Genomic DNA, 18648 nt, shown 5'->3' on the forward strand with positions numbered 1-18648 from the left:
ATGTGGGCGGATTAGAGAACAAGACAGAAGGGTGGGAGGACCCCGGTGAATACAGAGGCTAATTTCTCATATGGCTGCTGAACTTCATAAATACGTATCCAGTCAAAACACACACTTACACAGAGAGAGAGAGACTGAGCTATACCAGGAGAGATTGTGCTGATTTATGGTCGTCTGTTTATTTTTTTTTATTGTCTTCCCCACTTCTTGCCCACACACGCTCTCACTCCGCTGGACAAACACCATTTTGTCTACAGGTTCCCAGCCTTGACTCTGGCTCGGCTGACATCAGCAGTCATGTGGTTAGCAGAGGAGCAGGTGGATTATATGACAGAGTACGGAGTAATAAGAAGACAAATAGACACTGTTTTTGATGGAGTTATCCCAAGTCTAAAAAAACATCTTTAAATGGATGATCCATATTTTTTTCTGCCTCATTTAAAATGAATGTGTTTCACATGACAAACACTGGTTGTATTTTACATTTTGCAGAAAACCTCCATCTGCACTTCTTCAACAGTACTGTATTCTCACAGAAAGTACAGTGATCAGCACATATTGACAGGAAACCAAGTGCAACATCGTCTCATAAAATTTACAGTACAACACTACTCCTAAGGTGCCTCTGTAACATGTAACATTAACAGCAAAGTGCATACAGAATACAATGAATATGTGTTTGTGTGTGTGTGGGGGGGGGGGGGGGGGGGGGGGCAGAAGAAAGGATGTTGTGACATTCAGATCCACACCACACAAAGGCTGTGCACCATCCACACAACATGTCGTAAGGCCAAGCACGGAGAACACGCCACTCTCTTTTAAAAGATTAATTAAGTGCACAACTATTTCTATGACTCAACAATTCTGATGCACAAAAGTGTGGGAATTATGTCAGCCAGGAGACCCAGAAATATGGCCACACAAAGGAAATTGATAATCCATTGACAACAAGAAATAAAAGGGGGTGACAAAAAGACCTGACTCCCTGGATGGACATTTGGAGAGGCCCAATCTGTTCCTTTGCTCTGAAATCTTTCTACCTCTGCTTGCAAACAACATATTTTCTTATGTGATGGCTCTTAGGTCTATAAGCGACATTTAAAAGGATTGCGGGAGGCTGCAAAGCCACATAAATATGCTTTTTTTCTGTAGGTATTTTGTGTGTCTTCAAACTGTAGAGCAGCCAACCAACACCTTCTCTAAGTGCAAGGTTCAGAGCTGTTTTCAGAGCCTTCAGGAAACAATGCATATACAAGCCTTCTGCACTACATCACTCCTCATTCATTTACACCTCCCCAGGTCCTGCAGCAGCATCTAGGATCAGTCAAACAAGAGATTTATACAGGTGTCGTACTCAGGATTTTAAGCTGTTGCTGCCAGTGCTCCTCTAGCAAAGTCTCTGTGAGTTGTTATACATTTTCAAGGTATCTTTTTTGTTTTTTGTAGCTTCATCAGCCTGCAAATATTACAAATAAACAATATGTAATATTAACAAAAAAACAATCATATGCAGCTCAGCCAAGAAGTCTGATTTGTTAGCATGTTTTAGTTTTGTTAGCAACAGCTAACTAATACAGGCCAGCCACATCCTTTCTGTCCATCGCAGCTCATTAAGGAGCCATTTTCTGCTTTCAACCTAAAGTGAATGCACCCTCAGCAGCCAGAAGAGATGAGCAGGAAGTCATCCAGAGAAAGTAGCTGACACTGTTTCTTCATCAACCTGCATGAATACTGAATGTTGGACTTTGTTCGTGCTAAGAGTGAGCATTAGTCAACACAGACACATTCGCAGTCAATCTCTTGGCGGCAGCATACCACAGCTCATGCATAAAAAAGTAGTGAGGAGCAGACATTGTGTGGTCAAGTGAAGATTGTACAGCAGCTCGGTTATGGTGTCCTCAGCCTCAGATTCAGCATACTTTCCGGTAAATGTTATTGTTTTTGTATACACTGTAAATTGTATGTAACACAAATGAATAAAGGCCTGCCATAAACAACAGTCTATACTATTGAATTTGCCGCTGCATTCTTCACATGTTCATAGATGTGGACAGTAAACTGAGAAGAGAGCTGGTTTGGAGGATGTACAGAGTGACTGATGATGAGAAACTGTCAGTTCAATAACCTTTATTGATGTTGTCTCACGTGTTTCCAGTGAAAAATGTCACCTCGGAGATGAAACGGGGAGTGATCTCCAGACATATTTTATGTTCAGCAGGAGGTGTACAAGCATATAATATTGGTCTTGGTACCTAAACACAAATCAAGTATTGCAGAGGTGCACCAAGCACTCAGTGTCAACAATGACTGTAATCACTTATGAAGTAAAGGGAAATATAAGCCAATCCAGTTTGGTCAAATGTGGTGAAATATGCAGGATAGCACAGGCCTCAATGGAAGCGAGCACAGACTTATTATCATATTTGGCTTTATTTCTCCTTAAATTGAACTTATTCTGCTTGTTTATATCAACATTTACAGATCACATTTTCAGTGTTGGTTACTGTATAATATTACTGACACTGAACCACCAGGGGAGGGAATATCTAGTCATCTCAGCTGTTTTGTTGCACTCCATCAACAAAATACAGCTGCCCTAAAAAAAAAAAAAAAAAAAAACACGTCACCAAAAAGCTAAATCTGACCACCGTCTTGTGTCACTGAATGAGGCCATTCCTGCATTCAAATATACACACAAGGTCTCCTGTAGTGCCAGGCCTTCACAGCTTCTGTCTGAGCTCTGTATACAAACTAATTTAGAGCCTGGAGGCTGCAGAACAGGGGCGTTGGCTTCATTTCAGCAACGTACAGCACAGACTGCAAATCACGCTGACAACTGTTAGCACACAGGGAGCCTAAATGTTTCACTTCCTCATTGTGTCAAGACAAAAACAAGTGATATTATTTGGAAATTCACACAGGGATGATTGTGTAAGAACATACTGAACTTGACTAAAATAATAAATCAAGCTTTTTCTTTTTTTTTTTAAATATTAACACTACAGTTCATCCATTTCCTAATACAACATAAAGAAGGGAGAATGTTTTAATCTGTCCAAGGTCTCAAAAGTCTGATAAAGATGAAACAAAAACTTCTGGCTGAGGGCACAGGTTTCAATAAAGGCAGCAAATTATACTACATACTGGTACACTGTGGACACACTCTCAGTCAGCCTCCTACATTTGTAGAGCTATGACAAGGCTTATTTAAGGGAAATCAGAAGGACGCTGGTTGGAGCAGCAGGAATGCCTTCGCTACTATTAGAGGTACATGAGTGGATACAGATTTATTAGAATGTGCTTTCTTCCAGTTTCTGTTTTATTATCATCATTAATTAAAAGAAAATTTAACAAATACTTACTAAAAATGCAGTAAACATACATACAACATTAAACATGTGTGTTCAAACTGCCACAGGACCAACTATTTTGCCTCTTCATTACAATTGGACTATTCTGAGCAAAGTCACCTGTCAATACACTAATACAGGTGTATCCTGCTGCCACAAGGGTCCATGTAACATAGCAACCAGAGCTGAGCGGACATCTGTGTTCCCACGAGTTTTGTGACATGAAAACAAAAAATGTGAGAGATTTTGAAGAGAAGATGCAATCACAACCACATGTCCGGTAAATATGCGAGGAAATTACTCGGTCCACAGTTGCAGACGTTACATCTACTGTTATGAATGAAATGCGGTGTTCAGATGGACGTGAAAGTAGCATAACAACAGCTGCACATCTATGATGTCCACAGCTGCTGGTGACAGCAAGGGAATATAATCCTGGCCCCAAATCAAAGTACATTTCTAAGCAATACTGGACATCAATGAAATGACACTACAGTTAGATTCAAAGTTAATCTGCATCTTAATCTCTATAAAATGTACTTTTCTTCTCCAAACAGAAGGGTTTTATGATGCGTGAGTCTCTTTATAAGCCAATCCAGTATGGTCAAATGTGGTGAAATATGCAGGATAGCACAGGCCTCAATGGAAGCGAGCACAGACTTATTATCATATTTGGCTTTATTTCTCCTTAAATTGAACTTATTCTGCTTGTTTATATCAACATTTACAGATCACATTTTCAGTGTTGGTTACTGTATAGTATTACTGACACTGAACCACCAGGGGAGGGAATTTCTAGTCATCTCAGCTGTTTTGTTGCACTTCATCAACAAAATACAGCTGCCCTAAAAAAAAAAAGTCAACGCTGACAACTGTTAGCACACAGGGAACCTAAATGTTTCACTTCCTCATTGTGTCAAGACAAAAACAAGTGATATTATTTGGAAATTCACACAGGGATGATTGTGTAAGAACATACTGAACTTGACTAAAATAATAAATCAAGCTTTTTCTTTTTTTTAAAATATTAACATTACAGTTCATCCATTTCCTAATACAACATAAAGAAGGGAGAATGTTTTAATCTGTCCAAGGTCTCAAAAGTCTGATAAAGATGAAACAAAAAATTCTGGCTGAGGGCACAGGTTTCAATAAAGGCAGCAAATTATACTACATACTGGTACACTGTGGACACACTCTCAGTCAGCCTCCTACATTTGTAGAGCTATGACAAGGCTTATTTAAGGGAAATCAGAAGGACGCTGGTTGGAGCAGCAGGAATGCCTTCGCTACTATTAGAGGTACATGAGTGGATACAGATTTATTAGAATGTGCTTTCTTCCAGTTTCTGTTAAATTATCATCATTAATTAAAAGAAAATTTAACAAATACTTACTAAAAATGCAGTAAACATACATACACATTAAACATGTGTGTTCAAACTGCCACAGGACCAACTATTTTGCCTCTTCATTACAATTGGACTATTCTGAGCAAAGTCACCTGTCAATACACTAATACAGGTGTATCCTGCTGCCACAAGGGTCCATGTAACATAGCAACCAGAGCTGAGCGGACATCTGTGTTCCCACGAGTTTTGTGACATGAAAAAAAAATGTGAGAGATTTTGAAGAGAAGATGCAATCACAACCACATGTCCGGTAAATATGCGAGGAAATTACTCGGTCCACAGTTGCAGACATTACATCTACTGTTATGAATGAAACACAGTGTTCAGATGGACGTGAAAGTAGCATAACAACAGCTGCACATCTATGATGTCCACAGCTGCTGGTGACAGCAAGGGAATATAATCCTGGCCCCAAAACAAAGTACATTTCTAAGCAATACTGGACATCAATGAAATGACACTACAGTTAGATTCAAAGTTAATCTGCATCTTAATCTCTATAAAATGTACTTTTCTTCTCCAAACAGAAGGGTTTTATGATGCGTGAGTCTCTTTATAAGCCAATCCAGTTTGGTCAAATGTGGTGAAATATGCAGGATAGCACAGGCCTCAATGGAAGCAAGCACAGACTTATTATCATATTTGGCTTTATTTCTCCTTAAATTGAACTTATTCTGCTTGTTTATATCAACATTTACAGATCACATTTTCAGTGTTGGTTACTGTATAATATTACTGACACTGAACCACCAGGGGAGGGAATTTCTAGTCATCTCAGCTGTTTTGTTGCACTTCATCAACAAAATACAGCTGCCCTAAAAAAAAAAGTCAACGCTGACAACTGTTAGCACACAGGGAACCTAAATGTTTCACTTCCTCATTGTGTCAAGACAAAAACAAGTGATATTATTTGGAAATTCACACAGGGATGATTGTGTAAGAACATACTGAACTTGACTAAAATAATAAATCAAGCTTTTTCTTTTTTTTTTAAATATTAACATTACAGTTCATCCATTTCCTAATACAACATAAAGAAGGGAGAATGTTTTAATCTGTCCAAGGTCTCAAAAGTCTGATAAAGATGAAACAAAAAATTCTGGCTGAGGGCACAGGTTTCAATAAAGGCAGCAAATTATACTACATACTGGTACACTGTGGACACACTCTCAGTCAGCCTCCTACATTTGTAGAGCTATGACAAGGCTTATTTAAGGGAAATCAGAAGGACGCTGGTTGGAGCAGCAGGAATGCCTTCGCTACTATTAGAGGTACATGAGTGGATACAGATTTATTAGAATGTGCTTTCTTCCAGTTTCTGTTAAATTATCATCATTAATTAAAAGAAAATTTAACAAATACTTACTAAAAATGCAGTAAACATACATACAACATTAAACATGTGTGTTCAAACTGCCACAGGACCAACTATTTTGCCTCTTCATTACAATTGGACTATTCTGAGCAAAGTCACCTGTCAATACACTAATACAGGTGTATCCTGCTGCCACAAGGGTCCATGTACACTCAACAAAAATATAAACGCAACACTTTTGTTTTTGCTCCCATGTTTCATGAGATGGACTTGAAGATCTAAACTTCATTCCAGATACACAATATTACCATTCCTCTCAAACATTGTTCACAAATCTGTCTAAATGTGTGATAGTGAGCACTTCTGCTTTGCTAAGATAATCCATCCCACCTCACAGGTGTGCCACATCAAGATGCTGATCTGACATCATGATTAGTGCACAGGTGTACCTCAAACTGCCCACAATAAAAGGCCACCCTGAAATGTGCAGTTTTGTCTCACAGCAAAATGCCACAGATGCCACAAGCATTGAGGGAGCGTGCAATTGGCATGCCGACAGCAGGAATGTCAACCAGATCTGTTGCTCGTGCATTGAATGTTCATTTCTCCACCATAAGCCGTCTCCAAAGGCGTTTCAGAGAATATGGCAGTACATCCAACCGGCCTCACAACCGCAGACCACGAGTAACCACACCAGCCCAGGACCTCCACATCCAGCAGGTTCACCTCCGAGATCGTCTGAGACCAGCCACTCAGACAGCTGCTGAAACAATTGGTTTGCATAACCAAACAATTTCTGCACAAACTGTCAGAAACCGTCTCAGGGAAGCTCAACTGCATGCTCGTCGTCCTCATCGGGGTCTTAACCTGACTCCAGATCGTCGCCGTAACAGACTTGAGTGGGCAAATGCTCACATTCGATGGCGTCTAGCACGTTGGAGAGGTGTTCTCTTCACGGATGAATCTCGGTTTACATTGTTCAGGGCAGATGGCAGACAGTGTGTGTGGCGTCGTGTGGGTGAGCGCTTTGCTGATGTCAATGTTGTGGATCGAGTGGCCCATGGTGGTGGTGGGGTCATGGTATGGGCAGGCATCTGTTATGGACGAAGAACACAGGTGCATTTTATTGATGGCATTTTGAATGCACAGAGATACCGTGATGAGATCCTGAGGCCCATTGTTGTGCCATACATCCATGAACATCACCTCATGTTTCAGCAAGATAATGCACGGCCCCATGTTGCAAGGATCTGTACACAATTCTTGGAAGCTGAAAATGTCCCAGTTCTTGCATGGCCAGCATACTCACCGGACATGTCACCCATTGAACATGTTTGGGATGTGCTTGACCGGCGTATACGACAGCGTGCACCAGTTCCCACTAATATCCAGCAACTTCGCACAGCCATTGAAGAGGAGTGGACCAACATTCCACAGGCCACAATAGACAATCTGATAAACTCTATGCGAAGAAGATGTGTTGCACTGCATGAGGCAAATGGTGGTCACACCAGATACTGACTGGTTCTGAGTCCCCAGACCGCCAATAAAGCAGAAACAAAATGCAAATTTCAGGGTGGCCTTTTATTGTGGGCAGTTTAAGGTACACCTGTGCACTAATCATGATGTCAGATCAGCATCTTGATGTGGCACACCTGTGAGGTGGGATGGATTATCTCAGCAAAGCAGAAGTGCTCACTATCACACATTTAGACAGATTTGTGAACAATGTTTGAGAGGAATGGTAATATTGTGTATCTGGAATGAAGTTTAGATCTTCAAGTCCATCTCATGAAACATGGGAGCAAAAACAAAAGTGTTGCGTTTATATTTTTGTTGAGTGTAACATAGCAACCAGAGCTGAGCGGACATCTGTGTTCCCACGAGTTTTGTGACATGAAAACAAAAAATGTGAGAGATTTTGAAGAGAAGATGCAATCACAACCACATGTCCGGTAAATATGCGAGGAAATTACTCGGTCCACAGTTGCAGATTACATCTACCGTTATGAATGAAATGCGGTGTTCAGATGGACGTGAAAGTAGCATAACAACAGCTGCACATCTATGATGTCCACAGCTGCTGGTGACAGCAAGGGAATATAATCCTGGCCCCAAATCAAAGTACATTTCTAAGCAATACTGGACATCAATGAAATGACACTACAGTTAGATTCAAAGTTAATCTGCATCTTAATCTCTATAAAATGTACTTTTCTTCTCCAAACAGAAGGGTTTTATGATGCGTGAGTCTCTTTATAAGCCAATCCAGTTTGGTCAAATGTGGTGAAATATGCAGGATAGCACAGGCCTCAATGGAAGCGAGCACAGACTTATTATCATATTTGGCTTTATTTCTCCTTAAATTGAACTTATTCTGCTTGTTTATATCAACATTTACAGATCACATTTTCAGTGTTGGTTACTGTATAATATTACTGACACTGAACCACCAGGGGAGGGAATTTCTAGTCATCTCAGCTGTTTTGTTGCACTTCATCAACAAAATACAGCTGCCCTAAAAAAAAAAGTCAACGCTGACAACTGTTAGCACACAGGGAACCTAAATGTTTCACTTCCTCATTGTGTCAAGACAAAAACAAGTGATATTATTTGGAAATTCACACAGGGATGATTGTGTAAGAACATACTGAACTTGACTAAAATAATAAATCAAGCTTTTTCTTTTTCTTTTTTTTTTAAATATTAACACTACAGTTCATCCATTTCCTAATACAACATAAAGAAGGGAGAATGTTTTAATCTGTCCAAGGTCTCAAAAGTCTGATAAAGATGAAACAAAAACTTCTGGCTGAGGGCACAGGTTTCAATAAAGGCAGCAAATTATACTACATACTGGTACACTGTGGACACACTCTCAGTCAGCCTCCTACATTTGTAGAGCTATGACAAGGCTTATTTAAAGAGCAACAACAGAAAACCTGGCTTTTAACACTCTTAAAGCTACAGTTCAGAGCTTTTGCCTCCACTTGTTGGGGTGGCTGACAACAAACACAAACGTCTTTTGTTTCAAATGTTGTTCTCTTAGGTACGTTAATATTTGTTTCTGTATTGTACTGCTGTAATTATCTGTATTAATGATAACTTACAGATGAATGTTCACGCTGGTGGACCTTCACACTGAGGATGTCTCGACAGAAGACTATTAGTGAGGGTCGACCACTCTGTAAGAAAACACGTGACAAGTGTCAAGAAAGATCCATGAAAATTAATGAAACTGTGAGTGTAATGAAAATACAAGTCTTACAAGTGCTCAAAGTTGATCTGAAAAAGTGTAAGTCTGACATTCAGGTCACCTTTGGGTCATTGTGTATGGCATGTCCGACCACTATTCTCCCTTGTAGGATTTCTGCGACCTCTCTCTGCACAGTCTGTACATCCTCAATCAGACATAATAAGCAACATTAAGACTTTTTAAATAAATTAGTTATTTCCTATCTCTATTTGATATATACAATTGACTGTTTGTCTCACCATTTCTGATGTCTTCTGGTCGGACTCCACTGACGACTGCTCCATTGTCCATAACATTGCGTCTCGATCCAGAAGAACACCTTATTAAACACAGAAAATCTAACAAGTGCTATCCAGTAGTAGTAAGTAGGTTTGCAGTACAAAGATGATGGACTCAAAAGTCTAACCAATACTCCATATGGGGGGGGGGTGAAAGCACTGTGTTCAACTCAACATGAGCACATGGAGCCAACCCTCTGCTGTTCAAGTGGCTAAATTAAAGAATGATCATGGATTTATAGACAGGTTCATTTCTGTCCTTGAGGAAAAAAAATACCAATAAAGGCAGTCCAGCTACATAAACTGTAGAAAGAGTCTCTTATGTTTTATTCACACAATTTAAAAACTTCAAACATTTAAAGCAACTGGGAATTATTACAATATTTCATGAGAGACTACAACAATGACATTTGTGAAAGTAGACAAATGACTGTAGGAGCTCATGATTGAGAACATGCAGCAGATTTGCACCTGACAGCTGGTAACAACACTTCTGAAAATACCTAAACTCTCAGATTTGTGCAACTCCAGACTGAAGAAAACAACAATGAAAGTATTTCATAACTTGGAACCATCTTTCTGAGGGATGAAATCATACACTGATGACAGTCAGATTTCATACTGTGGGGATTCGACATAAAGACGACATGTTGTTGTTTGTTCTGGTTATAATCCAGTGAGATTCTTCTTCCTGGACACTTTGGGCTTTCTTTCACTTTTATTGTGCAAGTCTTTGTTTTGCTGACTGGCTTTGATTTCTACTTCCCACTGCTTTTTCACCAGCGTATATAACCTCATGGTGGCCTGTGCATCCTGGACCTAGAAAACAGGAAGCGAGTGGACACATTCTGTATTTGTCTTGGTAACATTAGGCAACAGTACACGAGACATTAAAACCACTGTGTCCTATTATTTTTTTGTATTTAAATGTTGACTTACAGATGAATGTTCACCCTGCTGGACCTTCACATTGAGGATGTCTCGACAGAGGACTTTTAGGGAAGGTCGACCACTCTAGAAAATGAAAAATATTTTAAACATCATGACACTTTTTACTGTGTTTCTCATAAGAGAAACTCTATAACTATAAGATAAAATTACCTTTACAATTTTCTTAAAAGGTTTATACTTCTGAGTGTCGCGGATTTTCTTTTTTGGATGATCCAAGAGCAGAATCTGAAACAGGAGTTAGCTTACAGTGAGTCTTACAAGTGCTCAAAGTTGATCTGAAAAAGTGTAAGTCTGACATTCAGGTCACCTTTAGGTCATTGTGTATGGCATGTCCGACCACTATTCTCCCTTGTAGGATTTCTGCGACCTCTCTCTGCACAGTCTGTACATCCTCCCCTACAGAAACATAATAAGCAACAACAAAACTTTTTTAAATAAATTAGTTATTTCCTTACTTTTTTTAGTGGGGAAAATGAACTGTATGTCTCACCATTTCTAATGTCAGCTGGTCGGATACCGCTGACGGCTGTTCTGTAGTCCGTAACCTTTTCTGTGGGTTTCACGTATTTGTCATAGACGCACTTGCCGAACTGATTCACGAGGGACACGCGTGCCAAGATGCTGTCCTCTCCACCAGGACCGACCCCCACCATCTCACAATCAATGGCCACAGCTCTGGTGAGGCTGTTGGCGAACAGCAAAGGGAGGGTGAGAAGGCAGCAATGCCTTTGCTTCTCATTCAACCTGCCTGAGCCTAATGGTTTGTTTTTTTCTTTCTTTTGTTGGAGCTGCAACTCCTGTCTTTCAATCCCATATAAAACCTTATTAAACAAGCCTAAAACCAAATAAGTGTTTTCCCGTAGTCATACTTTTGCAGCTGAAGAATACTACACACTAAAGTCCAACAAATACTGGATATGTGGGGGCTAATGACAACATGCCAAATCAGACTGGACAAGTAAAATGTCCGTAACAGAAAAAAACTGTCAGAATCATATTTAAACATGGGAATACATGGGAATACATTAAATTATAAAAGGAATGTTTTCATTTGTTGCAAATTGGATGTGCAGTCACTCACCCCTCAAAAGCTTTCTCCTTGACAAGAGCGCTCTCTACATCCCTGGGCTTCTGCACGCCCTGTTTCTTCCTCATGATCTCTGCTGCCTCTGCTCCCACTGCTGCTTCAACATCATCAGGGTCTACATCATCAAACCAAATGTCCTCTCTACAGCAGCACATGAAAAGATGAGGTTAGCTGTCATAAATGGTTTCGACCTAATTATCAGCAGAGATGAGTGATGTATACGTACTCTTTAGGTTTTGTCTCCTCAACCACAGCTTTCATTTTCTTGGCTGCTTGCTCGCTGTGTGACTTTCCGCTGAACTGTTTCCTTTTTGGAGCGGCAGACCGGGCTGTTTCTGAGATGGCTGACACCTTCTGGTTCACCTGGTTCTCAGGAACAACACTGTTAGGAACAGTTTTGTGCTTCATTTTTTTCTTACTGCCTGTCTGGCTGGGACCAGCACTGCTATCACTAGAAATATTCTTAGAGGAGTTTCCTTCTGTCTTTTTTGGCAAGACACCATTTAGATGTTTTGGTGTCACTGGCGGCTTCTTCACTTGTGGACTGGCCTTTAAAATCTGGGAAAAGTTGAGAAAAAGTTGTAGGTAATATTCAAAAGATTTAAAACAACCACGCGTACAGAATGTATAGAGAATATTTAGACTGACTTACCTCTTGTAATGCTTTCCAGTTAGCAGAAAACTGTTGAGCATCTACTGGAGGCGCAAGCTGCTGAGCTTTAGGAGTTTCTTGGTCCTTGTGTGGAGGCGTTTTCTTTTTTAACTTTAGTTTTAACCAATATTTATTTTTCTTTTTGCCTGAGCTATTTTTGTCCGTAAAGTTGGGCTGTCGCTCATTGTTCTTTGCCTTTGCCTTAGACATTATGGCCACCTTAGTTTAGATAGTCTGTGTCATCTGGCAATAAGTGTGAAATCTTCTATTTCTTAAACCACGCTGGAGCTCCGGAGGTCCAGAACTTCGAAACGGAATGAGGATTAAAATACAACAGTCTCACCAAGAAATGTTCGCCCAGAGTACGTTTAGTTCGTAGCAACAAAGACGTAGAGAAAATGTTCCGATATTTTCTGTAACCGTTGATAAAACTGTTCAGTAGCAAATTTCAGGTCCTCCGAAGCCATGCTGCAATTTGTATTTCCGAGATGTGCAACAGCCAAATGGGTCCGTGTAAAACATGCCACAAACGGGCCCATTAGAATAGTTTGAGAGCAAAGCAGTACATGACTATAAAAATATATAATAATTATACGTTTTTATTAATGTATCAATACGTGGAAAGTTCGATGATATGTTTGATGTTTTACTCCTAATGTAGAACCTTTGTTCTGACAAACTTTTCACGCCGGACTGAATATCCTCCCGGACAATGTTTTGACAAGTCTGACGACGATTCTATACGATGTTTCGAGTGTTTGGTTGAAATAATAATTACATTAGACTGACGGATTTAATTCCTGCGGTGAGGGGAGAATATCTTATATTTAGAGGGAAATGTTGCTATCCAAGCCAAACGAATCAGCAGATACATAATAATAGGTATGTACCTTAAATATACTCGGAGTGTGATGGTGTTGTTTTGTTTTGTTATGTCGTAATGCTTCAGGTTTATTTTGGTTTCAGATCATGGTGGAAAACTCCCCCTCTCCTCTGCCTGATAGAGCCATTTATGGCTTTATTCTTTTCCTCGGCTCACAGTTTGGCTTCTGTAAGTCTAATGCAGCAACTAACAAAACAATGTCTATTTCCTTGCAAATAAACGCAATGAATAAATACATAAATCACTCCAAATCAACACACCTTCTGTTCCCCCTGCAGTTCTGTATTGTCTATGGGCCTTCATACCAGAGGAGTGGCTTCACTCAATAGGGCTCACTTACTGGCCTCAAAAGTAGGAACAATTCTTCATATAATATTTATTCAATAACACATCCCCTCTCTTGGCTCTTAAATAAATGTGTGGTTTAGGATGTGCATGTACTACACACATACTGCTGGATCCTGTATCTGAAACCTGCTGTCCTGTGTAGGTACTGGGCTCTCGCAGTGCCAATCTATGTGCTGGTGGCCATAATCATCTTTGCAGTGATGTTGTTTGGAGTAAACATGAACAACACAGCCCCACTGGACTCTGTGGAAAACATCACAGGTGAGTGCGTTGCCATGTAGGCTACTCTGACTGTAACCCTCTGTAGCCTGGTTAGCCATTCTAATTTTTCTATTTCAATGATGTATGTATAGCCAGCCGGGCTATAACATTTGTCTTACAAATATTAATCAAATCAGTGACGCACCAAGTCCAACATTATAATTATTAGTAATAAATGAATAAGATCAGGTTTAAAGATCTGTTCCTCTCTGTTACAGATGTGTATGCGCAGGGCCAGAGGACAGAATGCAGCCGTAGGGGGGGAATACCTCGACTGAAGGATGTTTCCATCAGTGAAGTCAACAGAATGTTCTATTTCTCCCCTAATAACAGAACCACACCCAACAAATGAAGCTGCTGGGGCTTTATTGGACATTTTGTTTTATAAAAGATGGATTATAGTTGATTTATAAGAAGTGACATCTTGTGAATATTGGGACTATGTTGTGTCGTGTTAACATGAGAAAGTCTATTTTCATTTTATTTGCATTGTTTAAAAATTGGCAGTGCACCGTTGTCAACCTGGATACGATTAATACATTGTTGGTATGTTTGTATTGTGTTGGACAAATGTTGGAATAGAAGGTGCAACAAATAAACAGCAGAGGGCAGCAGAGCGCCACAGCACCACCTTATCTACTCAAGAAGGCGATGAAGAAGACGCTGTTTTTATCCGCAGCGTAGCTGCACGGAGCTGTTTATCTTTGGATGGACTGTTACAGATACATATACACCTAGATACACTAATGGCTTTCCCTGCGCCGGTGTGGCTTGCCGTCCAGGATGAGCTCCTCGGACAGGGTGAGCCAGATGAGGGGGCCGTAACCTGTTTCGATAATTTCGACGACGAAACCTTGTTTGGGCTGTTCCACCTAACCAGACCCTGCATCACATTCATTACCGACGCCATCCGCATCCGCATGAAGACAACCGATATGAAGAAACCCGTGCTGCCCGTGGACGCGATGCTGATGGTGGCGCTCAACTATTACGCACATGGAGTCTCTTCCAACGCGGTACTACAGAGAGTCGGGCTGAGTGAGGAGGACTGTCCTACGACAATTGTCGGTATAGTCTCCGGTGTCCTCGCAGGAATGACCGATCACTTCATTTCATTCCCGCTGACTGTTAAAGACAGAGTCAATGTGGCGAAGAAGACGGAAAACTTCTGCGGGATCCCCGGGGTGCTGGGCATCCTGGCCCCTGCCCACTTCAAGATCAGAGCTTCTCCATATGATAGGGACATGTACAGATCCTTTGTCAACACCTTAAGTTACACATCGGTCGTAAGTCAGTTCATATTTGACTCCGACGGCAACATACTAAGTGTTGAAAAGTGCTGTGCGGGCAGCACGTATGAGCAGGAAATGTGGGAGACGTCATTCAAGGGAAGGGAGATGGAGGACGGCCTGCACGGACCCTTCTGGGTAATTGGTGAGTAATGATCATACACATCTTACCTGCAAGTTGGTGTCTGATTTCTGTGCAAATTGAGAAATGTAAATTAGACAAGCATGGCCTATTTTCCATAGAAAATGATCTGCAACAAACTCCTATTTTACTGTAATACTAAATTTTGGCACTACAGATTCAGATTTTTTCCATTTTTTCCCCATTTTTTCTTGCGTATACTCAATGTACTTATACTTTATCGGAGAACTTTCTGGCAGACTGGTTGGTTTTGGCCACTTTGTGCCATCCTCTCAGGGCCGGCCAAAGCCTTTATGGGGCCCTAAGCATAATTTCATACCACCACCTCAGCATCAGCTGCTTCATCATCCTATAGGCTGCACTGTGTGTAATACACGCTACTGAATGTGTAATACCATCTCGTTTGTATAAATCAATGTTATGTATATATGTATATATATGTATATTTTATCATGGACTTTTTGTGCTCTTTGGGCCCTAAGCGACCGCATATTTCGGCCCTGCATCCGCTGTTGACCACATTCAAATATATTGCACATCCGTCTCAAGGCACTTCAACGGCTTGTTTATGTGGTCTCGTTATTGATTGCATTTATGTGTCTTCTAAAGGTGGGAAAGGATACCAACTAAGCCAACACGTCTTGACTCCTGTGTCGGAACCTTCAAATGACAAAGAAATCCGCTTCAATGAGGCTCATGCAAAGATCCACAATGTCCTGCAGACAACGCTCGGCATCATCAAACGGCGTTTTAGGTGTCTAATGCAGCTCGGATTTGCACAAGAAGGCGGTCTGAACAACAAGTCAAACATCATCAAGTCATGCAGCGTGCTGCACAATATTGCTAAGAAGTTCTCTGTCCCTCCGCCGCCTGCAGCTATCGTGATGGAACCTGTGTATCCGGGCAAGCGTCAGCCAGGCCAGGTGGAGATCAATCCTGAGGCGCTAGAAGCCCGACAGAAAGTTATAAATGCTCACTTCTCTGGTGCCTCAAGAAGGACTCAGGTGGTTACAGCGTATGCTGGTGAGTGAGCAGAGTGGTTAAACCAAGAAAGCAAGGAAGGAACATCAATGACGATAGAAGAAGAACAGTGCATCCTAAGCCTGTGCACAGCTGTGTCGACAGCAACATTTGCAGACTGAATAAAAGCACATTCACATATTTTTCTGAATACAAAATACTTTATTTGTACAAATTATTATTTTCTAACTACATTTCTTACTGTTAATAAATGTCATTTTAAAACATTCCCTGGTCATCTGGAGTGTTACTTCCACTCACACCGAAAGCATTTATTGTATCAACATGGTACAGTTTAGATATTGCGTGTTATACATTTACAATAAATATAAAATATGTACATGTTTTTTAACCCTCATGTGTTGTTCGGGACATTTTTGTCCTCTGAGAGAAATTTTTCTGTTTATTTTGGCCATAACTTTGTCAATATGTGGACAAATTGAATCATTTTTCCTCAATAAGCTTAATTTTACATACATTTTGTTAATATGACTTTAAAATTTTTCATAGGTCAACGGTACACTGTGGGCAAATTTTACCCCCTAATGTGTTGTTCGGGGACAAAAACGTCCCCTAACTTTAACGGTTTTAAAAATATATTAGATAAATATTTTTTTGAAATTTTTTTGCATAGACCTTTTAATTAACTTCAGTTCTAATCAACAGTAGTGAAAAAATCATTTTCCCCCAAGATTTTAACCCTTTAATCACCAATTTTATAAGGGGTGGTGCTGAAAATTGAAAAAAAAAAACACAAAATGGCTCATTTTTAATAGAAAAGGTGAATGTGGACTGGATTCTTTTTAACCTTTATTACAGTCTTGGTCATGTCAAACATCAGTAAAAAAATTGACTTTATTGCATTATTAGTTTTTGCACAGCACTGGATTTTCTTTTTTTCTCCCATTTTGTCCCATAGACTTACATTATAAACACACTTTTTTTGACTGCACAGCCATGGCACTAAATAATCATGCATTCTTGATTGTTGGTGGTTTACCCTGTTGGTAGGAGGTAACATTTGTGATTTTTACAGTTAACAACTTAATTACCATATTAACCCTTTACCTGCAGGCCTGTGCTCATGTAGTGTAGTTTCTGGCTTGTATATGGAGTTATAGGGAGTATTTTAGCACATAATTGTGTGCCTACACACTGTATGTGTATGTTAGAGAGGAAGAGAGCCATTTGCACACTGTCAGGGAAGGAAAGTCAGGAAAATAAAGTTACTAAGTAAGTGAAGTGTACCTAATTCAGACGTACAACGGCGATGCATAAGCATGTAAAATGAAAACATCCAGGAGTTCTGGCGTCTGAAGTTGTGGATGGGTAAAATAGCTGTTTTTTTTTTTTTTTTAGCTTTCGGAAAACACGTCCTCCAGTAGAGTGACTTTACTTTTAGGTTAGTGTCTCAGTTGAGATCACTGAATTAGTCTAAGTGAAGTCTAAGTGCCCCTTTTCCATGGTGTGTTGCGCTCCACACGACCATACGTACATGTGCATGTTACTAAATAGACACCATAGATAGATAACTTGATAACATAATAAATAATCATTGACTAACCAAATCTAATCTACAGTTTAGTCCCCTACTAAAATTAGTATTAAAAGTAGTTTAGTAAAGTAAAGTAAAGTAAATTTGTTGCAGCCCTAAAAGTAAGTGCCGGGCCCTTTGATGCTGAGAGGTTCAGACTAAACAAAACAAAAACACTAGTGGACTTGCATGCATCCTCCTGGTCATTTAATGGTGACAAGAGCAGCAAGCAGCATGAAGAGAGGATTCACCTGTGCATGAGTGAAGGATTCACTTGTGAACGAATGAAGGATTCGCTTGTGAACAAGTGACGGATCTACTTGTGCAGCCTTCACAGCTTCACAGCCTGGCCCTTCATAGAGCCAGGCTGCACAATCATTTCCAGAGATTGTGCACAAGTGAATCCTCTCTTCATGTTGCTTTCTGCTCTTCTCACCATCAAATGACCACAAGGTCACATGTAAGACCACTTGCCTTTTTGTTTTGTTTAGTCTGCACCTGTAGACATCAAAGGGCCACACGTGCATAGCAACACTTTCTTTGTTTTTGTTTACTATGAAGACTCTGTGGTTGTGTGTACTCACAGACAACAAGATCAGTGTGCAAATGGCTCTCTTCCTCTCTAACATACACACACAGTGTGTAGACACACAATTATGTGCTAAAATACTCCCTATAACTCCATATACAAGCCAGAAACTACAGTACATGAGCACAGGCCTGCAGGTAAAGGGTTAATATGGTAATTAAGTTGTTAACTGTAAAAATCACAAATTTTACCTCCTACCAACAGGGTAAACCACCAACAATCAAGAATGCATGATTATGTAGTGCCATGGCTGTGCAGTCAAAAAAAGTGTGTTTATAATGT

The 18648-nt window shown here is 40.2% G+C and overlaps 3 protein-coding genes across 3 annotated transcripts; 2 read left to right on the forward strand and 1 right to left on the reverse strand.

Moving 5' to 3' along the window:
* Positions 1-9914: 9914 nt before the first annotated feature.
* On the reverse strand, positions 9915-12815 carry rexo4 (REX4 homolog, 3'-5' exonuclease). The gene is made up of 8 exons (XM_028431772.1): positions 12301-12815; positions 11875-12206; positions 11643-11789; positions 11052-11245; positions 10869-10957; positions 10712-10786; positions 10550-10624; positions 9915-10429 (listed from the first exon to the last, which is right to left on the reverse strand). Exons 1-8 carry the CDS (start codon positions 12508-12510, stop codon positions 10277-10279), a joined length of 1275 nt encoding a protein of 424 aa, XP_028287573.1. The 5' UTR covers positions 12511-12815; the 3' UTR covers positions 9915-10276.
* A 172-nt stretch (positions 12816-12987) lies between these two features.
* pigp (phosphatidylinositol glycan anchor biosynthesis, class P) lies at positions 12988-14406 on the forward strand. The gene is made up of 5 exons (XM_028431773.1): positions 12988-13182; positions 13267-13351; positions 13462-13534; positions 13674-13792; positions 14011-14406. Exons 2-5 carry the CDS (start codon positions 13270-13272, stop codon positions 14142-14144), a joined length of 408 nt encoding a protein of 135 aa, XP_028287574.1. The 5' UTR covers positions 12988-13182; positions 13267-13269; the 3' UTR covers positions 14145-14406.
* On the forward strand, positions 14321-16470 carry LOC114452450 (putative nuclease HARBI1). The gene is made up of 2 exons (XM_028431771.1): positions 14321-15226; positions 15833-16470. The coding sequence occupies exons 1-2, from the start codon at positions 14341-14343 to the stop codon at positions 16252-16254; spliced, it is 1308 nt and encodes a 435-aa protein (XP_028287572.1). The 5' UTR covers positions 14321-14340; the 3' UTR covers positions 16255-16470.
* The last annotated feature ends 2178 nt before the right edge of the window (positions 16471-18648 follow it).

This window comes from Parambassis ranga, chromosome 19 (genome assembly GCF_900634625.1).
Source record: "Parambassis ranga chromosome 19, fParRan2.1, whole genome shotgun sequence".
Lineage (NCBI taxonomy): Eukaryota > Metazoa > Chordata > Actinopteri > Ambassidae > Parambassis > Parambassis ranga.

Excerpts from the sequence above, each read along its gene's own strand:
- rexo4 (XM_028431772.1), bottom strand. The coding sequence starts at position 12,510 with ATGTCTAAGGCAAAGGCAAAGAACAATGAGCGACAGCCCAACTTTACG. Across the intron at positions 12,207-12,300 it reads ACTGGAAAGCATTACAAGAG|ATTTTAAAGGCCAGTCCACA; the intron begins GTAAGTCAGTCT and ends AACTTTTCCCAG. Across the intron at positions 10,958-11,051 it reads ACCAGCTGACATTAGAAATG|GGGAGGATGTACAGACTGTG; the intron begins GTGAGACATACA and ends ATGTTTCTGTAG.
- pigp (XM_028431773.1), top strand. The coding sequence starts at position 13,270 with ATGGTGGAAAACTCCCCCTCTCCTCTGCCTGATAGAGCCATTTATGGC. Across the intron at positions 13,352-13,461 it reads CGGCTCACAGTTTGGCTTCT|TTCTGTATTGTCTATGGGCC; the intron begins GTAAGTCTAATG and ends TTCCCCCTGCAG. Across the intron at positions 13,535-13,673 it reads CTCACTTACTGGCCTCAAAA|GTACTGGGCTCTCGCAGTGC; the intron begins GTAGGAACAATT and ends TGTCCTGTGTAG.
- LOC114452450 (XM_028431771.1), top strand. The coding sequence starts at position 14,341 with ATGTTTGTATTGTGTTGGACAAATGTTGGAATAGAAGGTGCAACAAAT. Across the intron at positions 15,227-15,832 it reads CGGACCCTTCTGGGTAATTG|GTGGGAAAGGATACCAACTA; the intron begins GTGAGTAATGAT and ends TGTCTTCTAAAG.